General features: G+C 33.4%; 2 protein-coding genes across 3 annotated transcripts in view; one reads left to right on the top strand and one right to left on the bottom strand.

Annotated features, from left to right (window-relative positions):
• The first annotated feature begins 176 nt into the window (after nt 1–176).
• LOC131851608 (translationally-controlled tumor protein homolog) lies at nt 177–3,590 on the top strand. The gene is made up of 3 exons (XM_059202124.1): nt 177–294; nt 502–760; nt 3,175–3,590. Exons 1-3 carry the CDS (start codon nt 267–269, stop codon nt 3,404–3,406), a joined length of 519 nt encoding a protein of 172 aa, XP_059058107.1. The 5' UTR covers nt 177–266; the 3' UTR covers nt 3,407–3,590.
• A 1,317-nt stretch (nt 3,591–4,907) lies between these two features.
• Nucleotides 4,908–18,747, bottom strand: part of LOC131851678 (leucine-rich repeat-containing G-protein coupled receptor 5-like) — a 307,542-nt gene continuing 293,702 nt past the window's right edge. Inside the window, exons 6-8 of one of the 2 annotated variants that reach the window (XM_059202210.1) lie at nt 17,194–17,253; nt 8,498–9,949; nt 4,908–8,428 (exon numbers count right to left, since the gene is read on the bottom strand). In XM_059202210.1, the coding sequence (XP_059058193.1) occupies nt 7,958–8,428; nt 8,498–9,949; nt 17,194–17,253 (1,983 nt within the window). In that variant the 3' untranslated portion in view covers nt 4,908–7,957. Of the gene's footprint in view, nt 9,950–17,193; nt 17,254–18,747 lie in introns of both variants that reach the window. The other variant, XM_059202209.1, reaches the window with a different exon arrangement.

Raw genomic sequence — 18,747 nt, 5'->3', positions numbered from 1 at the left:
AAACAGCAATAAATAAATTAGTCATACTATAGTGTTTAAATTATTTTTCTTATCACTGAAAGATGAGACTTTAATTTTTAAAATTTTAAATAAAATAAGAACTATATCATCTGATTTGCGTTTTGTTATATCATTCAATTTTATTTCCTAGCTGGCAACATTGATTACAACTTTCTTTCTTTGAACGGCCCTTTCCGGTTTAGTTCTTGGGCCTAGGAGCCGTAGTTTCGGTTTTTATTATTTTTAATCGCCTCTAATCCTACAAAATGAGAATCTATAAGGATATTATTACTGGTAATTGTGTTTATTGTGATATTAGAAATAGTTTCAAGGGAATATTTTATATATTATGTGTACCTTTGATATTAGTGATTTTGACACTTCATCTTCAGTGATGTCTCATAGTTTTTCGCAGAATTAAGTGCCACATCGCCTATCCAGATGGTCTACGAAGAATTGTTCCTCAATATGTATGTAACAAGTTTGTGTTTTAATTTCCAGGTGACGAAATGTTTTCGGACACATACAGAGTGAAACTTATCGACGAAGTTATATACGAAGTCACCGGTAAATTGGTAACGAGGCATCAGGATGATATTAAAATCGATGGGTTCAACCCTTCAGCGGAGGAAGCCGACGAGGGAACAGATAGTAATGTGCAAAGCGGCGTGGACATAGTGCTAAATCATAGGCTAGTGGAAACGTACGCCTTTGGAGACAAAAAATCCTACACGTTATACCTTAAGGATTACATGAAAAAGTAAGTGTCTGATGATTTCACATTTATATTAATTCAATTTTGTGTACTATTATGTTATTTTTATCCATGAGTGGTTATGTTGAGTCCTTTGAATTGAGTAGTTTGTTGGTTATATGCTTCTCAAGAAAAGTAGCAATCTGTACCATGTGTTCCATGTGTAGATCTTAATTGTGATCTCTACCATTGCTTTGCTTGTCGTTTCCACAAATTTAAAACATATTGAAAGCTGCAGACTTTATTTAAAGTTAGTATAATTAAAAAACTATAATAGATGCTAAATATATTAAATTATTGTATTCAGTTAGGTTCACAGTTTTTTTTTCTATTCCTGGCAATATAGGAATATCTATTAATGACCCACTTCAAAATATTTATAAATGAAAATATAATGTATCATAGGTTTTATTTACTCATTCATTTCATTCAAATGTGTTAGAATTAGTCCATGTGTTAATTTAGGATACATTTAAAAAAAATAGACATTGAAGTTGAATGTCATACAGCTACACAAACATATTTATGTTTTGTCTGATAAATATTATTATGAAACATAATCCTTTTTTTAATGATGGAATATACATAATATAATGACACCTACAACTTCTGACAACTCCATGTGAGTTGTTATGTATCTGCAGTTCCATCCAAAAATATGCCTAAGGTGATGGTTTAACCACTAGTGGTGTCTTTGGCATTTTGGCCTTGGCCTTCAGCCACTCCATAAGTTTTTTCACAGGTTTCAAGTGCCTTCTCAAAACACTAACCATAAGGTGATTTGTCAGTTTGCCAATCCAATTAATAGAAAAGAAATCTATAGATTAGTGCCATTTTTCTATTCATCTATAACTAAGCAAAGGGTTTTTTTAATGCATGATAATGGAATGGTATCAATTTGTCACATCATGATTTCCAGAGGTCCCACATGGGGGTCAACTTGTTCAAAGTGCATTGCAATCAATGGGGGGTTGTCAGTCCACATTACTAACAACCCCTTCCCCCAGTAATCAAGGGTTGAATCTGTTTATGATAGTAAATATTATGATAAACAATTATTATTCCTTATCTCATGTAAGATAATGGTCTTTATCAAGGTGTAGAGTGTGGATTAATGTCAAGGTCTTGGCTCTTAGCTAATAAAGATTGTCTATTTAGTGTGTCCATTATCAATACTTTGCATTAACTGCTAATTTTTAATAAATATCAATAAGTCAGCAATCTAGTATTCTAAAAGTTCACTTCTTAAGTAAAGATTAATATATGCTCATAAGTTTTACTTAAAAAGTGAACTTTCAAAAAAACTAGATTGTAAATCAAGCTATAGTATATTTTTAAAACTTTCTCTGAAAAATGTTATTGGTATTTGGAAACTAAGAAAACAAGTGGATTAAATTATAAGATTTGTATTTTCTATCTAACTTTTATAGTTTAATAGGATTTTATAGAAATTTATTATTTACATTTAGAAATATTGAAAATTGTTTGATATGGCTTTTTGACTTTGGTCAAAAAGCCATATCAAACAATTGATTATTGAGTTTAATTATACTTGATAGCCTCTGTGGTTTAGCAATATAGCACACCACTTTATTTCTAATAGTAGCAGATTAGACTCCTCCCATGATGCAACATTTGTATTCATGTGGGTGATTATTTGAATTTGTCTAGATATTTTCGTTGTATATTATGTTTGTATTTAGAGAAAATTCTATTGAAGTATTTCTATAAGTTACCTAGTACCCATAATACTCAGTCATAGCTTGACTTGGGAATTATATGGTGCTATGTGAATTGTCCAGATTATTATTATTACTTGTTATTGTACACATATATCTTAAATGTGACACAAGCTTTTTACATCCATCTATTTTTAATATGCTACATTTGTATGACAAAATGGAATGTATCAGCATCATCTAATACCACGGGCTGGTGTCCATTGTCAGTCTGTGGAGCTATTGATGCAATATTATATGGCTATAGTGAAAAAACATTCATTTCTATAATGTTTGTTCATGAAATGTAGCTGACATGCTTATTTATATTATAGGCAGTCTCTGAAGTTCATATTTGGCACTAATTAATAAATAATAATTGATATAAAACATAATTAAATAAAATCTGCATTAAAAAAGAAACAAATAACAACAAATAGACAAAGTAATACAGATTAGCTCTATATATCACCTAAATTTGACATTTTCTGCAACCCAGCAGCGTTACACACCAGCAGCGTAGCACACCAGCTTTGTTCCAATGGTGCAAGATTTTATTCCTTGCATGATAGAAACATTTGTGTTCATGAGTATGATTGTTTATATTTCTAACATTTTTCCCTACCAACCATTCTTTGTGAAAGCACAAAGCTATTGATTAAAGCATTTTGTAGCTAATTTGTTATATCTGTTAACTTTCAGATTAGTAGCAAAATTGGAAGAAAAGGCCCCCGACCAAGTGGATGTATTCAAGACTAATACCAATAAAGTAATGAAGGACATCCTTGGCAGGTTTAAGGAGTTACAGTTCTTCACCGGTGAATCCATGGACTGTGATGGTATGGTTGCCATGATGGAGTACAGAGACATTGACGGTGCCTCTGTGCCCGTTATGATGTTCTTCAAACATGGCCTTGAGGAGGAGAAGTTCTAATTGTACTGCATAAGTGAAACTCAATATTCCATATATCTGAAGCCTCAACATTAACTTTTTTTATTTATTTACAACAAAATCATATCTGCATCAGCTGAAACCGGCTCTTTCCACCACAAGGCTGAATTATTGTAATATTAAACAATGTTACATAACTATTATAAATAAATTAATGAACGACTAACTGCCTTTTATATACCCTTTATCCTCCATTGAGAACTCTGAAGTTCAAAAGCCATTTTTTTATATTAATACTAGCGGATGTGCTAGACATCACCTACTGGGCCAAATAGTGTTTTCAAACCATCCAGGAACTCGAGCACAAAATTCATTATCACAATCACAATCTATTATCTATGTATACTGTATTCTTTTAAAGAAGGTGTTATTAATATATATTCAGGTTTTCTTAATTCCATTATCTATATAGTAAAGCTATTATATTGTTTACAACTAATACGGAAATATTCAAAATCTGTTAATATAAAAATCGAAAACGTCGCCATGAGAAACGTGAATACCCATAAGATTTGCAGTCAAGTGTGTTTGCTATACTTACACATTCTCGGTACAATATTGTTTTTAATTATACATGTACTTATATTTAGATATCATTGAAGGCGTTGACCCGGTTGACCTCGAGATGTCTTTCAATTGTACGTTGTACTACTAGTATGGTAAATGATAATACAAAGAATTCTTTGAATTACATATTAGTAAAAAGAATGCTTTTTCTATGGTAACCGATTTTTATTATTCTTTTTTAATGCCCGAGGCATCTTATATATATATAATGTACCCATGCAATAAACGATGAACATTGTGTAATTTATTCAACTTCAACCATCCTTCATAATATCACTTAACCATACTCAATCATTTATCACTAAACCATGATACATTACTAGTGAATTTGTCACGATGGTCTAACTAACCTACCTCGTCTTATCATCCACGCCAGCGTAAGCCATCAACGCAGGCGGGTGTACCATTTTATTATCATCCAATAAAAAAATAGTGTGAATCAAATATGGTACGACTGATAGTAACGACTACAGCAACCTATAGCATGATTTCATATAAATTAATTCCCAGTAATTATTCATATGGTCCTCATACTTATGTATCAATTTAATTGTAGATTCTAACAGATGGCGTAATAAAATTGTTCTTACAGTTAGTGTCTGTGTGTGTAGAACATTATTACCACATGTATTATTTCTTTCATTCACTAGATGGCGGTGTTCCGAAAATTTTCTTATGCAACACAGCACTAATATTAAAGACATTTTATTTATACATCCTTGAAGTTAATATACATATCAAACACGCAGAGCAATACAGACGTTCATACTCATTACAGTCCGAGAATCGAACGCGGCACTATTGCAGGAAGGTAATATACTAAACGGCTCGGCAGCCCCGATTATAATTTATTAATCTATGAACACTTAGCAGGAATTAAGACCAAAGAGAATAAAACACATATTAAATTTGAGGTATGTTATATTATCGAGTTTGTATGTAGGTAGGTAATAACTACAATAAAGTACAGAAATGACCGATGATCTATTACAATGGTGAGAGTACGCTAATCACATTTTCTTCATATGTATTTAATTAATATTTTTGTATACTTTTTAGGCATCAATAGGCACTAATAAATGCCTTAAATCGTTTACTTAGTCTTTAATTTCTCCGTATTTACATGAACATAATACCATCATAAGATCCAAGAAGTATAGCGTGTAGGTGAATTTATATGAAGGCAAGTAACTTGTGCACGGTTTCACACCGAACTCTTTCCAAATAGTATAGTAATTGTTAATTTGAATAAAAAAGAAACAAACAATCTACACATTAGTTGAATATTGTTGTAGCTTAAGTACTTATATTAGTCTTTTCAACAAGTATGTAGCATAAAATCATAGAGCACTACAAATATACAGAGTGTAAATTTGACTATAGTAGGATATTAATAATATTATGTGTATGTCAAACAAATTTAAGAAAAATATTACAAACAACATCTCTCTATGAATATAAATGATGATACTGATAGCATTATTATCATATTTCTATTAAACTGTTTCTAGAATGATCACTGGCCGAAAATTCAGTCAGTAATTTCATACAATGCTCTGTGGTAATATAGCCAATCTAGTGTAATCTAAATAAAAGGCTTTACTTTTCTTTGTGTTTCAAAAGTGAAATAAAAGCCACAGATAAATAAAAATTATAATTTTGTTTTGTAAAAAAAGTATTAAATTTCTATTAATATTAGGAATATAATATTTTTTACAGCAGTTTTACTTGGAACTAATTCGTTGTGAAACGTCCCTACACTTTGATATACTGTATGACCACAGAGGATAACGATGAACAATAATGATCACAGTTTAAATATGAGTGGTGTTGTTATAATATTAATTTTTTTTGTTTTACTTACGAATTTCCTGTCTGATTATTTTTTAAATTTACACTCTGTATGTCATGTAGGTAGTCATATGTGGTATAATTCAATACTACATTAGTTTTAAACATCTTTCAAGTTGCCTATGGAATAAAAATTGTAATTAAAATTTTTGATGTAAGCACTACCACATTCAACAAATAAAAATATAACATTAAAATTAAAAGTATTGTATGTAAATTCTCAAGAATTGATTTTCATGTTATTTGCTGTGGTTTGGGAGCCAGGGCTCCATATAATTAATTTCATATATTTCATTCAATTTCTCATAGATTATGTGTATGGTTAAAAAAATATATTATTATATATTTTCTATCAGGCGCATGGTTATGGGCGGTTGGTAAAAGCAAAATCGAGGCTTGTTTAAACTTAATGACTTGGATTGGAATGTAACGTCTCCATACAAGTTTATAGTTAGTACACAGGTTGAAATATGAACATTTAAAAAATGTGCGTTTCTCATGCACATTTTTAGTATAAATGAATGAGTATCATATTTATCATTATTTATATAGGTAGAGATATTGTCTTTTGAAAAGATACATAAAACAAAATGGCCGCCACACTTCTCTCATTCTCTGAATTTCTATATTATCGACACTCTCAACCTCTATTTTGCTGTCACCGGCCAGCCTCACTTGGTGCCTACTTTTTTTTTAATGATACCGGCAAAAGTGAACAATTTGATAATGCAACTGGGTCTCAAATCTGATAAACTAATAATGTCATTCGATAATTTATTCCTACAGACGTTTTATGCAGCATTTGTAATTTGAAGATTTAGGACTGAGTACTGCTAATTTATAAAAAAGTCAAACGAGTAATAAATTATTTATGCAAGTACTTATCACATTTTTTCGTCACTATTATCGAATTAAAATTAAATTTCATAAGTAAGAATGTGACAAACATTAATATGTACTTATAATATAATAACTTTATTGCATGATTTACATTTCTTTGTATTATTAACCTACGCGTGTATAATATAGTACGAGTTCTGCATTACATTTTTGAGTGTAGACATAGTATTACTCAAACATATATTGTGGTTAGTCAGATTTAATAACAATATTAAATAAGGTTGAAGTACCCCGTTCATATCTTCTGAGGCGAATAGAAATATCGTTTCTGCATCGTTATGGCAATAATAATGCACAATTTAATAGTCTATGATAAAGTAACGCTGTATGTAGGTACTTAGCATTGTAATTGCCAAAACAATGATCGGAGACTAATAAATAATTTGAATGTCTATATTTATATCGTCTTAATGAAGTACAATATTAAGTTGAGCATACAAAGTACGTGTTGATATTTGAAACAATGGGTGCTTGTACCTACACAATATGAAGTTAGAGTAAGTATTATAACAATAGTGACACAAGTAAGAAATCTTATTCGGATATCAGTCGATATAGCAAACAATACGATATCAGGAAACTAGAAATTATTTATGATAATTTTAGAAGAACAAGATCGTATTAAATTTTATAAATATCTCAATATAGTATAAATATATTTACACTTATTCAATCTAATATTTTCTCATATTGGTGTCTTATTTAACGCACACTTACTTTATTCATTTATAAATAAAATATTAGACATTAAAAAGTTTTCTTATGGAATGGTTTTTGTACAAAATCAAATACAAATTCCACCGAATCGGTGGAAAACAATACAAATCACAAGTGTATGATGTACAATCATATAGGAGCCCCGCAGTGGCGCGCGCGGAGCCCCACTACCTTACCACGACTAGTCTGTACAACGTACGTACTGTACCTCCCGCTAATGAAAGTCTCACTTTCAGGCGCCAACGACTCATTGAAAAATAGATCCATCACTACTTAAATTTATAATTTACAAATAAGGTACTCTTTTAATCGAATTACAATACGGGATAGTCCTCACTGGTCGTACGTACACCGGAGCCCGATAACTAATGTCACTAACCGCTCTAGAGCACTACATTCCCATCACACTGATTCCGTCCATAGAAAAACTTAATGGAATGAAGATTTATTGCTAGAATTACAAGATCACAAATGATTGAAAGAGTTCACAGGGCGTTCTCAACAGTTGAAGGTGTTGGAATGACTGCAGGAGCGTGGGTAGTCATCGATCGACCGCCCATACCCATTCTCCGGTATTATTGAGTATTCCGGTTCGCTGTACTCAGAGTGCTCCCTCTCATATTCCCTGTCATTTCTCGGGAAGCCGATTATAGTCTCCGAGTTACGGATATACCCGTTTTCTTGCTTCCTAGAATACCGCGTGTCGAGATTACGCTGGAAGTTTTCCGGATGGCATACAACACCATTCCGGTTATTCTTTTTATCTGGAAGGGAACGTAAGGAGCCGTTGTTGAGATGATGAGCCGGTGCCCCGTTGTTTAATGTGAGTGGTTGATGCCGCGCATCTCCGCCGATGTACGTGAATCCGTTGGCGGGCAGAGTGCCGCCGCCTCCCGAACGCTGCGGCCGCCGAGCTGAGCCTTGGCCGCCTGACATGAAAAACACGCTCGGAGAGGCGTAAAGCTCTAGCTACAGTTCCGTCACAGGAATAGGCCTGTGTGGCGCTACCGGGTATTGGGATGGGTGGATACCCCGGACTATACAGTCTTCCTCGGTAGATATAGGTTTGTGGTACTCGAGATTTTTGCGTCCCTTATTCCACTTGAAATCCTTTAGTTTCTCCTGCATATGTTTGCGGCATTTATAAATGAAGAAGCCTAGTGTAGCGAGCACAGCTACTATTGAGACTATACTAAAACCTATTATAGTATGCTTTCCTGAATCGGGAAGTACGCAACCTAGATCATCGGCTTTTAAATTTCTCAAGTACTTGTCTTTCAGATGTTCAGGAGAAGCGCATTGTATTTGAGTGAAATTGGATTTGTCATATAGTAGATCACGAAGCCACATTATTTGGCAGTCACAAAATATTGGATTGTCCGTTAAGTCTAATTGTCTTAATTCTTTACCGACGAATACGGATTCACTTATTGTTACAATAGCGTTATCTTTTAAGGAAACGTGCTTTAATTTCGGTAAGCCCAGTAAAGCACTGTCTTCTATAATTGCTAATTTCTTGTTATTAGCCAATACAACAGTCTCTAAATTAACATTATCCTCGAATGCTCCTTTTTCAACTCGCTCAAGTTGCGTGGTGCCTGTAATATCCAGCAATTTCAGATTTTTCATTCCCTTAAACGAGTGGCTTTCTAATGTTAAAAAGTCGTTTTGTCCGATATACAATTCTTCCAGTCTTGTTAATCCAGATAACTGATTTGTGGGTACTACACTCAATTTATTTCCAAACAGATTTAAACTTCTCAATCCCGGGAGACCTCTGAAAGCACTTCCACTTATATTCAGAAGTCCAGCTCCATTTAAATCTAAAACTGTCAGTTTATTCAGGCCGGCAAAAGCATCATCTGGTAAATAAGAGAAAGCGTTAAGTCCTACGTGTAACTCGGCCAAGCTACCTAATAAGCTGAATGAAGTGGTAGGCACTGAACTTAGTTGATTGTCATCTAAGTAAAGTATTCTTAATGCTGTTAATCCAGCGAATGCTTTAGGTTCGATCCTAGATATTCTATTTTGTCCTAAATTGAGTTCTTCAAGTCTCGGTAGAGTAGAGAATACACCATTTGGCAGTTCTTCTAAAAAGTTTCTCTTTAAATTTAGAACCGTTAATGAGTTTAATCCTTGAAAAGTGGTATTTGTGACGGAGGATATTTTATTGTGGTTTAGATGTAACTCTTGAAGTTTGCGCTGATATGCGAAGCTTTTAGTGGGTATGTTGACGAGGTGATTTTGTGACAGGTCGAGGTGTTGCAGCTCCGCATAGAACTGCATGGAACTATCGATTGTTTTGATCTTGTTGTTGCGGATTATAAGTCGCTGAATTGAGGGGTTGAGGGCGATGGGGAGGACATCGAGCCGACTCTCTTCGCAGACCACCACCAATGTGTCGTCGTTGCAGTTACATCCGTTCGGACAGTTTGCCAGAGCTGCAGCTCTGCCTTGCCACGCCAGAAGTTCGAGAGATATCAAAAGCATCTGGAAATGAGATAAAACAATCTTTTATTAAGTAGTACATACAAAGCAAAGGAGGTAAAAGGTATATGGTGTAACTCAATTTCATTGAAGTTATTTCATTTCGAATGTATAGAATCACAATCTTTAGGCAATCTTGTTTAACCGAACTCAAATGATTACATAATGTATAAACATGTCTTCGAAAATATACGTCTTAATAGGATGAAGGAATATAGTCGAGTTGATGGCCGCACCGTAAAAAAATAACGTAGAATCAATGTAAGGCGAGCGAGATTCATAGAAGGGAACGCAAAAGGGAAAATAAAATGATATTGAAATGGGAATTTTGCGCAGTTTTAATTTATTAAAATGCGCTCCGCGGAGGTGCCCGGGGCAGTTTCTTTGCTTCAAAGACTAGCTAGCACTTTTATTACGATTCTCCTTTTCAACAATTAGCAGCGAGATCCGAGCGGGAGCCGAGATTCGAGTCTAGAATTACAGTCCTGGTTTAATTCTGTTACAGCGAGATTTCTGATAGATGCATTGCCGACAATCTCGTCCTTTAGACAAAGCAACTTGCGCAGTTTGTCAGATAAGTGAGTTTATTAGCATTTTAAAGAGAAACGCGAGGAACAGGACTGTAAGCCAATTGGATATCCAAGATATCATCAAGTTTTAATGTCTCTACTTTCTAGTATTGTGTGCAACTGAAACGTTGCATTTTATATAATGTGTGTAAAATATTATAATTCAGTGCCTTTGCCGTTACACATCGAGGAAATGATTTCCATTTCCCCGATGTTTAACGGCAAAGGCGCAAATCAAAATTAAGTGTTTTGTAGCTTATTTGGCAACAAATTTGAGAATGACCGTTACTTTTATTTTACTTATTATATGAGTTTACAATTATTATCATACGTAAGAAGTTCACGTATATACTGTTGACTTAGATACTGGCTGCTACGACATGTGATGGTAGATTTTATTATTACTATTTTTGTATTTATATTATTTACACGGTTACATGGTGCTTCAGGTTATAATCTCGAATAAATTTATGTTTATGTAGGTTTATTGGAACACACATAATAATCAAAGAAGTACTATTCAAAAGTGCTTAAATTTATTTGAAGTAGTTTAGTGTTTATTTAAGTTTATTACAATAAAGATTATATCTATTCTATTTAGCTTTAAAGCGGTAAATTGCTTTGTAGGTATATTTAAATGTAGCTACAAACGGATCTAACAAAAGCCGGTACATTGCATAACGCTTTGCATTCCATTTGCAGATATCTGCTGTCCCGTTTATAGGGTTCCGTTCCCACAGGCGCAAATCAGAATCAAAATTCGATATGCGCTAGGTTATTCGTAAACAGAGCCGCGTTGTACTCGTCTGCACACGGTGAAATTTCCGCTAAAATCCAATAAACCGCTCGTTTCGACACATTGCAAGGGACTTTTGAGCGATTTTCCACATTTCATAAATGCAGATTCTTTGTTTGTCCTAGTTGTACATTACGGCGAGTGAAGTTGTGGAATAAGTTGTTGTAGGAAATATCATGAAATAAAAATTAATCTTGAATATCTATTTATTACAGCTATCGACAATTCTATAAAAAAAATCCTGCACATTGAATCACTTCACATCACTTGCTTAGTGTTACAAAGTATGATCAATTAGGCACTTATATTTAAAAAAATATTTTCGAGATGCAATTTTATCTAGACTAATTATTGAGAAAAAATAATATCTATTTGAGTACCTTCACGGAAGGTGAGATTAATGAATTTTTTATGGAAGTTAATACTTAAGTGTACTGAAATCGTTGTATGGATATTAAGATATCATACAAAAAAATAAAGACTTTGGTAAATACTGAACGTGACTCGTACCTACAGTAATCTATAATAAATCTTGAATACTAACTAGCGAGTTTACACTACAGTATAACAGTGACTTGCCTACTTCCACAAGGTAATTTTTTTCTAGTAAATACACAAAAAGGGCGTTACATACGATAGGTGGGCGTGCAAAAACGCCGTAAAGCGACGGCGCAAGATAGGTATGCAAATCGTATAATTGCGACCTGGCCGACACATGAAAAAAGCTTTATAGACAAGGCCTGATCAAAGGGTTCCGTGACCGTAATACTTCTAACAAATGTTTTACTAGAAACGTATATGAACATATATACAGATCGATGTCTCGAATTAATATATTTTATACTTTATACGTCCAGTAAGCAAAGCGGTATTAGTAGAATAGTTAAAAACTTTGTCTTGGCGTTTGTATATGATCAATGTACCTAGTATTATAAGACGTACTAAATTAAAAAATATTATTTATATAACACTACATTTGTAACATTTAAAATATTTATTTATTTATTTATATAACTTTAATGCACAAAATACCAAGGTAAAAGTACATATGGCGGACTTAACGCCTTAAGGCATTTTCTACCAGTCAACCATAGGCTGTGCAGAGAAAAACTGTAGGCGGTGCAAATATAATTAATAAAAACAATAGGTAAAAAAAAAAATTATACATATACTAAAAGTAAATACATGTAAACACATGCACATACATACACAAATACATATATGTAAAAAGTATGCAATTTTTCTGAACAGCTTTTTGGACTAAATATTAACACAGCATTCAAGAGAAATTTCGTAAATAAGATGTGCCGAAAAGATATTTATTACACATAATCTATAAAATATATCAATTTCTAAAAACATATTACAATTCAATATAAAAAATACATTAAGTATTTCAAATTATATCGAAAAGTATATCGAAATAACTAAAATGGAAAATAATATTTAAAGAAATAAAATGTTCAAGAAATACATTTAATTCTCAGGGTTCGCTGGTTTCCAACTCGTAATCGCTCTATCGACTCTTATAGAGGTTATTACCATAACATATACTTATAATTGGCACTAGACTATCACTGGTTTAATAATGCAAAACGTTGATTAAAATGCAAACTAAATCAGTCATCGTCCACCTGTTTGTGTTAGCCCATAGCTCGGCTGGACGGGACCCTAAAACAACCCTTTCGCGATGGCCAGCGGCGAAATCCGTTATTCAAATTAGCAAGCAAATTCTGGCGGTCCTGTTGATTAAAAATGCGAGCGACAGACGACAGGCGCAACCGATTTAATTATAATAATCCGAGTGATGTTTTCTAGTTTACTATTTTTTCCATGCACTAATGTTAGCCGTTAGTATTTAACGTTTTAACTTAAAGTTTTAATATTGAATATTTAAATTTTAATTTTTATAATTTTTGTTCAAAATAGCATCAGTCTTAATAACCATCTTAAGGGTCGGCAATGCGCACGTGACACCCTTGGTGTTTCAGGCGTCTATAAGCTACGGAGTTACCGTTTACCATCAGATGGGCCTTATGCTTGTTTGTCACATACGTGGTATAAAAAAAAACGATAAGTGAACCACTTAAGCTAGCACAATTTTCTGTACTATGCCGTTTAAAAAAGGAATGCAATTGCTTTACCTCTATTTTATTACAAAAATCTATTTTGGTAGTGAAAACAATTGTAAAAAATTAAATAATCAATCCGTTTGTTAAAGATACGATCATGTGAATATTAGAAATAGGTTCTAAATGGAAATTTAGCATCGCATATCTTATCATATTATTCGTAAACTCGTGTAGAGATATCAAAACCAATCGTCTATTAATTAATACGGGAACCTTAGGCAACCAAATACTACATTAATATACATATTATATTATACCGTAAATACCCTAGTATATGATGTATACACTGCTAGTTATTGAGTAGATAGTAATCTTGGACAAATTACCTAACATTTGATTTATTCGACGGCTTCGGTGGTCTAGTGGTTTAGTACACCGCTTTACTTCCGATAGTCGCAGATTCGATTCCTCGCACGGTGCTACTTTTGGTATTCATGAATTTGATTGTTTGTCAGCTTGGGTCATCAACTGGTAAATTTTATAATATATATGTTCTTTAAAAAAATGTATCTGTGTATACATATCAGTTGTCTAATATCCATAATATAAGCTGTGCATAGTTTGGAATTAGATGTCGGTGGAAATTATCCAGGGATAAATATTTTAAATTATTGAAATGAGCAATAAAAGCAAACAGCTTTAAGATATGAAGATATGAACTATATCGGAACGCCGCCGGAGAAAGAATGTGTGGAAGGATAGTACAGTGCCCCAATGACTGGAATAGTGTAGCTAGCCCATACTTGCTACTTGCCTCCCTACGCAGCTGGATAGTCAAAGTGAAGATGTTTCTAGAACATTTGGCAGTGAGTTTGAATTTTTAAACATTTCATCGATTTGGTTAAAACATATTACTAACAAAAATCAATTTGAAAATCTGTTTTATTTATTGATCTATATCAAACAACCGAATTGAAGCATTGTATTATTCACGACTTTTTCTGTTTCAGCCATAGTTTCCAACAATGCAACTGCCGAGATTGAAACTGAAATAAAACTCGTATTTTTCATCAAATTTGATTGAAACCGAAATTTCCTGAAAAACACCGTAACTAACTAACAAAACATAACTGCGCGAATGTTATGTATAATATAATAAACTTCATAGAATGTAATACATAGGAACTTGTTCCTATTACCAGTCTAATACTGATAAAGGACTTTCTCCTCGAGTAAACCATAACACGCATCGATTCATACCAGGGTTGTCAACTGTACTTATACAGGGACCGAGAAATTCGGTTACTGGTAGAGGTAAAGACAGCATATCCATTGTAAACAGCAAAACAGGAAATCAAACAACAAAATTTAGATAATCGGCACTCGAATATTCCCTAGATAAGACATCGTACAATCGAGTAATTCTCCAGTTCCAGCAGAAAATTAACGACTCACAAAACAACCACTAATCTTGATAGGAAAATCCTAACAACTATATGGACAAAAACAAACTACTGTCTCTTAAACAAACAATTGCACACAATAGGTGCTACAGATGGTCCTTTTTATCGGGGCTGCTTTGAAGCCGAAAAATGGCCGCTTATGTAATCCTGGAGCAGCAGTGGCCACACAATGCACACAAATCCTCAGAACGGTGAGGTCGCTCCATGAAGCTTGTTAAGTCACTAGGAGGCTTCTATGCTTCTGGGAGATTGGCTGGCTACTCTTGTGGTCTCAGCTCTACACGTATAATGGCCCAAATGAGAGGATAAATGCGGAAAATAGAATCCAACAGACATAACGAGATGACCTATGGATATTTATGAGTAACCTTCATACTGGTAAAATTTTTTATCTAGTGTATAAAATAGCAGCAAAATTTTGTTGCGTTCCGCACCCACATCATCAAATGATATAGAAGGTTGTAAGAAATTCATGAGTATGTACTAAGTAACAAATTAACGTTGGCAACCCTGATTCATAAACAAACTGTGTGTTTACCCATACGGACAATCACAGAGTTCACGCGCTATTAGAGACGCTGCGATTTACGTTTCGTCGTGGTGACTAAAACTAAAGACCTATACAAAGATATTGATAACCAATGCTGAAGGCTCATGTATCTCTGGACACAATAAAATAACGCTTTTCAGCTCGCTTCATTTGTCGTCCACAAACGTTCGGCAAATGAGTGCATCGCATTATGCATAACCGTTTCTGTGCGTATCCGAGCGTCCCCCGCCGGTGCCGTACGGTTCGTTTTAATCGCGGTCTGTTAATTGTTATTTGCTCGATTTGTTCACACAAATTACTAATACATATATATAACTGAAGAGTTTGTTTGAATGTACTAATTTTTAGAATTACCAGTTGGACTCGACAATACCTTTTTGTATTCGATATATCATATATTGACATTTAGAAAAATAATAGCGCTGAAAAGTGATGCGATACGATGCTATGCGTCAAGAAATGGCCGGCCGATATAACTGGCCTTTCTTTTAAATTAGGCCGCAGGGCATAACTAGTTCAAACTACATATATGATTTTACAAAATACTCAACATTTCTTAATAGAGCAACACGTAAATTTTATGCTCATTCTTCTTGTGATGTCTACATTCTCATTTTTGAATGAGTGGTAGAAGAAAAAAAAATATGACTATATAAAAGTGCTTATATGAAGATTATTTCTAATAAAATAGTTCCCCTAAAAAATACGACATGCTCAGAAAATATGTTGCGTATACTACTACTACGTTGTCGGTTAAGACGATGTATATTACAGATGATAATAGACTGACAAATGCACATAAAAATATTGATCTTATATACTAAATAGCAATAGGAAAACGTAAGGTGGGGTGACACAGTTTAGACACGGCAGTGTTTAGTAGACAATATTGAGTCTTACTAGCCATAAAATGAATTACATTTATTATATTGATGTATATAGGTAACTGTGTTCCATAGGCTGTAAATTATTTAAAAAAGTATTAACCAGTAGAACAATTGCACGTGTGCAAAGCCAGGTCAGATCGCTAGTTGTGTATAATTCTCATTGTACAGAGATACTGATTTAATTACGAGGACGTAGTTCGGATATTACACGGGTGGGTGTTGTTTGCGCGCGTAATTCATTTGCGCGGGGCGACACTAACGTTATCAATATTTCGATCGAGATTTATTGGTGTATGGGGGTAATTGGTAAAGCACACTGCATATATTTGGTCGCTGAATTATTTTATAGTAAAATATATGAACGGATTTAATTATTATTGTGTTATCTATTTTGAAAGGCCTGCGCTACTTTTTATCATCGCACCGCTCGCCATCGATAATAAATTCATCCCTCCACTTGGTTTCCAGACCCAAGTTGTTTCGAATATTGCTATTCTAATTCACACACTACTTTCAGCCTAATTCTCACAAAGCAACAGATGTACAGAAAGTTTCTGCTGCGTCACGATTTTACGATTTATATTATTAATAATAATAACCAAGGACAATTAAGACGGCGCCATTTAAGCTGAAGTTAAGCAGAGCTTGTGTTATAGGTACAACTGAAAAACAAAATACTTAAATAAATATTTGTTACTACATCCATAATATACATAGAAAATACCAACACACAGAAATTTATGTATGCCTATGTTCTTAAGTGTATATTATATTCTGATATATAGGCTATATCACTTAAAGATTTATCATAATCCGTTCAGTTGTTTTTGCGTGAAAGATTAAAAAACATACTCATAAACTTTCGAGTTTATAATATTAATAAGTATTACAATCGTTTAAAAATACATACCACAAATGTATTGGAGGTGATGAAGTCTGCTATTCGCCGCCCGAAGCCCAGTGGCGCCATCTGCAAAGAATAAAGTAAATTAACGAGTGCAGCCAATAATTTCAATCAGACAAATTGCAGTTGGTTTATTTGAGTTGCAAATGCAGTAGTAGACGCGTCCCGTGTATAATTTGTAACGTTAAAATAGAAGGTACCTATCATAGTAACATACTTAGCATGTGGCTGGTATACAAGCCGATAGCGGAATATACGGAGATTTAATAAAAGCGCGTTTTAAATCTTCAAGTAACAAATAAATAAAATTTTAATTAAAATCAAATAACAACTAAATAAAACAGAAGTGTCTGTTTGTAATTTCAAAAAGTTTTTCATTAAATGCACTTGTAAGTACATACCGTGTGTATCTTATATCAAGAAATTATTAAAAAAAATTGTCTGTCTGTTCGTTTGTTCTTGGTAATTTCGTTCAAATAGGAGGTAGTCATACGTAGCATGTGGCTAGTAAATAAACAGATAGCGCAATATACCGCGATAACAATTAAAATAAAATTTAAGTGTCTGTTTGTAATTTCAAATTAACAAGTATTACTAAATGCACATGAAAATATATATATATATACGGTACATATATAAAAAAAATATCTAATCTAATATAATAAGGCGTAACTTACATAACTATTTTTAAAGAATTATTATATATTTTGGTTGTTACGCGGCGCAATAGTGTTGTGTAGTGCACTAAAAGGGTTTAAATTTTTTCTTCAAATCGCTATAAGTTGTTGACTTGTATCCCCTGCCATATTTGCCTGGCTACATTTATAACTAATCTACGCAAATGTCGGTTCCCACTAGGCCTACTATTACGCAGTTAGAATTCAGTCTTGTTTATAACAATTTCATTAAACCGAGCCACAATTCAAAATAATCACTATGAATGACAAGGCAAAGAATCGAGGAGCATTGGTCGACTTTTAACCTGGTCATTTCCCATGGAAATATTTTATGCAGCTCTATTAAAAAAGTTTTGTATACCTAATAAATTAAATACCAACCAACCAATAGATTATATGACTGTATTTAAATTATTTTTATATACATAGACATTATTGAATAAATAAAGTATTACTTTAATATAGGACGGCTTAAATGGTCTACGGTTCGTTTCCCTGTACGGTGTATGACTGTTTGTATAGATCTGGGTTTTTTCTATGTGTATATTTAAATAAATGAATATATATATGTACTTCTATCAATTGTCTAGTACCCATAACTAGCTCTGCTGAGTTTGGGACTAGATGGCGCTGTGTCCTGGAATATTATTTAATACCCTGGCATCATTTAAAAAATGGCCGTTTCTGACAGATTTTTTAAGAGTGACGATGAGATGGTGCACTCTGAGGGATGACTTTATCAGGAATTGATCATGATGATTTCCAGTAAGACCGCTTAGTAGTCGACCTGACAGGGTAATGACGATCCCTATTAATAACTTTTTAACCTGGCTCTGTTGCTTGGCAATTTAATAAGAAGCATTTTAAACGGCCCTTTACATTT

Source organism: Achroia grisella, unplaced genomic scaffold, assembly GCF_030625045.1.
Source record: "Achroia grisella isolate CSIRO2021 unplaced genomic scaffold, CSIRO_AGI_Agris_v1 utg794, whole genome shotgun sequence".
Classification (NCBI taxonomy): Eukaryota; Metazoa; Arthropoda; class Insecta; order Lepidoptera; family Pyralidae; genus Achroia; species Achroia grisella.
The sequence above is the reverse complement of the archived record's forward strand: the minus strand, read 5'-3'. Positions and strand labels throughout refer to the sequence as shown.